Source organism: Etheostoma cragini, unplaced genomic scaffold, assembly GCF_013103735.1.
Source record: "Etheostoma cragini isolate CJK2018 unplaced genomic scaffold, CSU_Ecrag_1.0 ScbMSFa_3814, whole genome shotgun sequence".
NCBI classification, from domain to species: Eukaryota; Metazoa; Chordata; class Actinopteri; order Perciformes; family Percidae; genus Etheostoma; species Etheostoma cragini.
The window spans coordinates 1-1,611 of NW_023268121.1; the positions used below are offsets into that span (position 1 = coordinate 1).

The window sequence follows — 1,611 nt, forward strand, 5'->3', positions numbered from 1 at the left end:
GAACACCAGAGCAGGGGGAATGAGAGGGGGAAACACCAGAGCAGGGGGAATGAGAGGGGGAGAACGGCAGAGCAGGGGAAATGAGAGGGGGAAACACCAGAGCAGGGGGAATGAGAGGGGACGCCAGAGCAGGGGGAATGAGGGGGGGGAGACGCCAGACTTGGTCTCTGAATGTGGATCAGACAACGTCCTCAGATCAAAGATGTTCAGTTTAATAAAGATATAAAACAGTAACATGCAGGAAATCTTATACATATAAATATAAATATATAAAATAAAGCTGGAAATGCCCCAAAGAAATAATCTTAAAAAATCTTCATATTTAAGATGCTCAAAAACAGAATTTACTGTGCATGAAAAATTACTTTCTCGACTTGATGAGTCGTATAATCGTATAATATATTACGTATAGTATAGTCGTATAATAATAATTATTATTATTATTATTAATATTATTATTATTATTATTAATGAATGTTAAACAGCAGCTTGAGTCCTCCAGTCTGGGTTTCAGCTGCCGACCAGCACCTCCATGATCTGGTCCAGCTCGGCCAGGTCCATTCTGAACGTCTGGGTCTGGGTCTGGGTCTGGGTCTGGGCGGCGCCCCCCCACCGCACCAGGTCGTCCGCCGTCACGGCCGGGTGCGGTTTGGTCGGCGGCGCCGGCCCGAGGTCGTACATGGACGTGTCGATGTCCGTGAAGAGGACGTCGTCCAGGGAGAAGTCCGTGAGGAAGGAGCCGGCGGGGGACGGAGGCGGAGCAAGAAGAGGAGGCGGAGCAAGAAGAGGAGGCGGAGCTTTCTCCTGAAAGACCCGCCCCTCCTCCTTCGTGACGGCGTCCATCGGAACCCGAGCCGCCGGTGGTGGCGGCGGCGAGGACCGGCAGAGGTCCTCGATCTCCTCCAGGGCGGAGGAGAATTGGTCTTTGGGCGGTGGCGAGGGCGGCCTCGGGGAAGGGGGCGGGGCCAAGAACACGGGCAGGTCGTCCTCCAACAGCGAGGCGGGCGTCAGGCACGAAACCGGCGCCATCGGCCCCGACAACGGCGAGGAGAGGAGGCTGAAGGAGGACGGAGGCGGCGGCGGGCGGAAGCTTTCGTCCTCGATGGCGGCGGCGGCCGCGGAGACGGGCGGCGCGGCGGCGAAGAAGAAGAAGCCGGCGCCGCCGCCGTCCTGCCTGACGCCGGCGTGGAGGCGGCGGATGACGCTGTTGATGAGGACGCGGCGCTGCAGGCCGAGGGCGGCGCCGGTCCGGGGCCCGTACAGCTTGCAGAGAGACACGTGGAGGAGCGTCTGGCGCTGCCGGGCGGAGGACAGGACGCCGCCGCCGCCGTCCGCCTCCAACCGATCCTCGTCCTGGTCCAGTTTCCGCTTCACCCCGAAACCCAACATGGATCTGGAGAGAAGAGACAGGAACAGGGAGAAGTTATAGGGTGTGTGTGTGTGTTTGTGTGTTTGTGTGTGTGTGTGTGTGTGTGTGTGTGTGTGTGTGTGTGGTACATTTTCATGGTCAGAGATCAAAAAAGCTAAATTCGGGCCCTGGACAGGAACCTTTGCTGAGGAATATAATCTCTAAAGCGGAAACTAACGATTACGGCGTTTTTCCACCGCGTG

General features: G+C 56.9%; 1 protein-coding gene across 1 annotated transcript; it reads right to left on the reverse strand.

Annotated features, from left to right (window-relative positions):
• Positions 1–356: 356 nt before the first annotated feature.
• LOC117940950 (SERTA domain-containing protein 2-like) lies at positions 357–1,390 on the reverse strand. Its single transcript, XM_034866063.1, has 2 exons — positions 1,042–1,390; positions 357–1,011 (listed from the first exon to the last, which is right to left on the reverse strand). The coding sequence occupies exons 1-2, from the start codon at positions 1,387–1,389 to the stop codon at positions 511–513; spliced, it is 849 nt and encodes a 282-aa protein (XP_034721954.1). The 5' UTR covers position 1,390; the 3' UTR covers positions 357–510.
• Between the last annotated feature and the right edge of the window lie 221 nt (positions 1,391–1,611).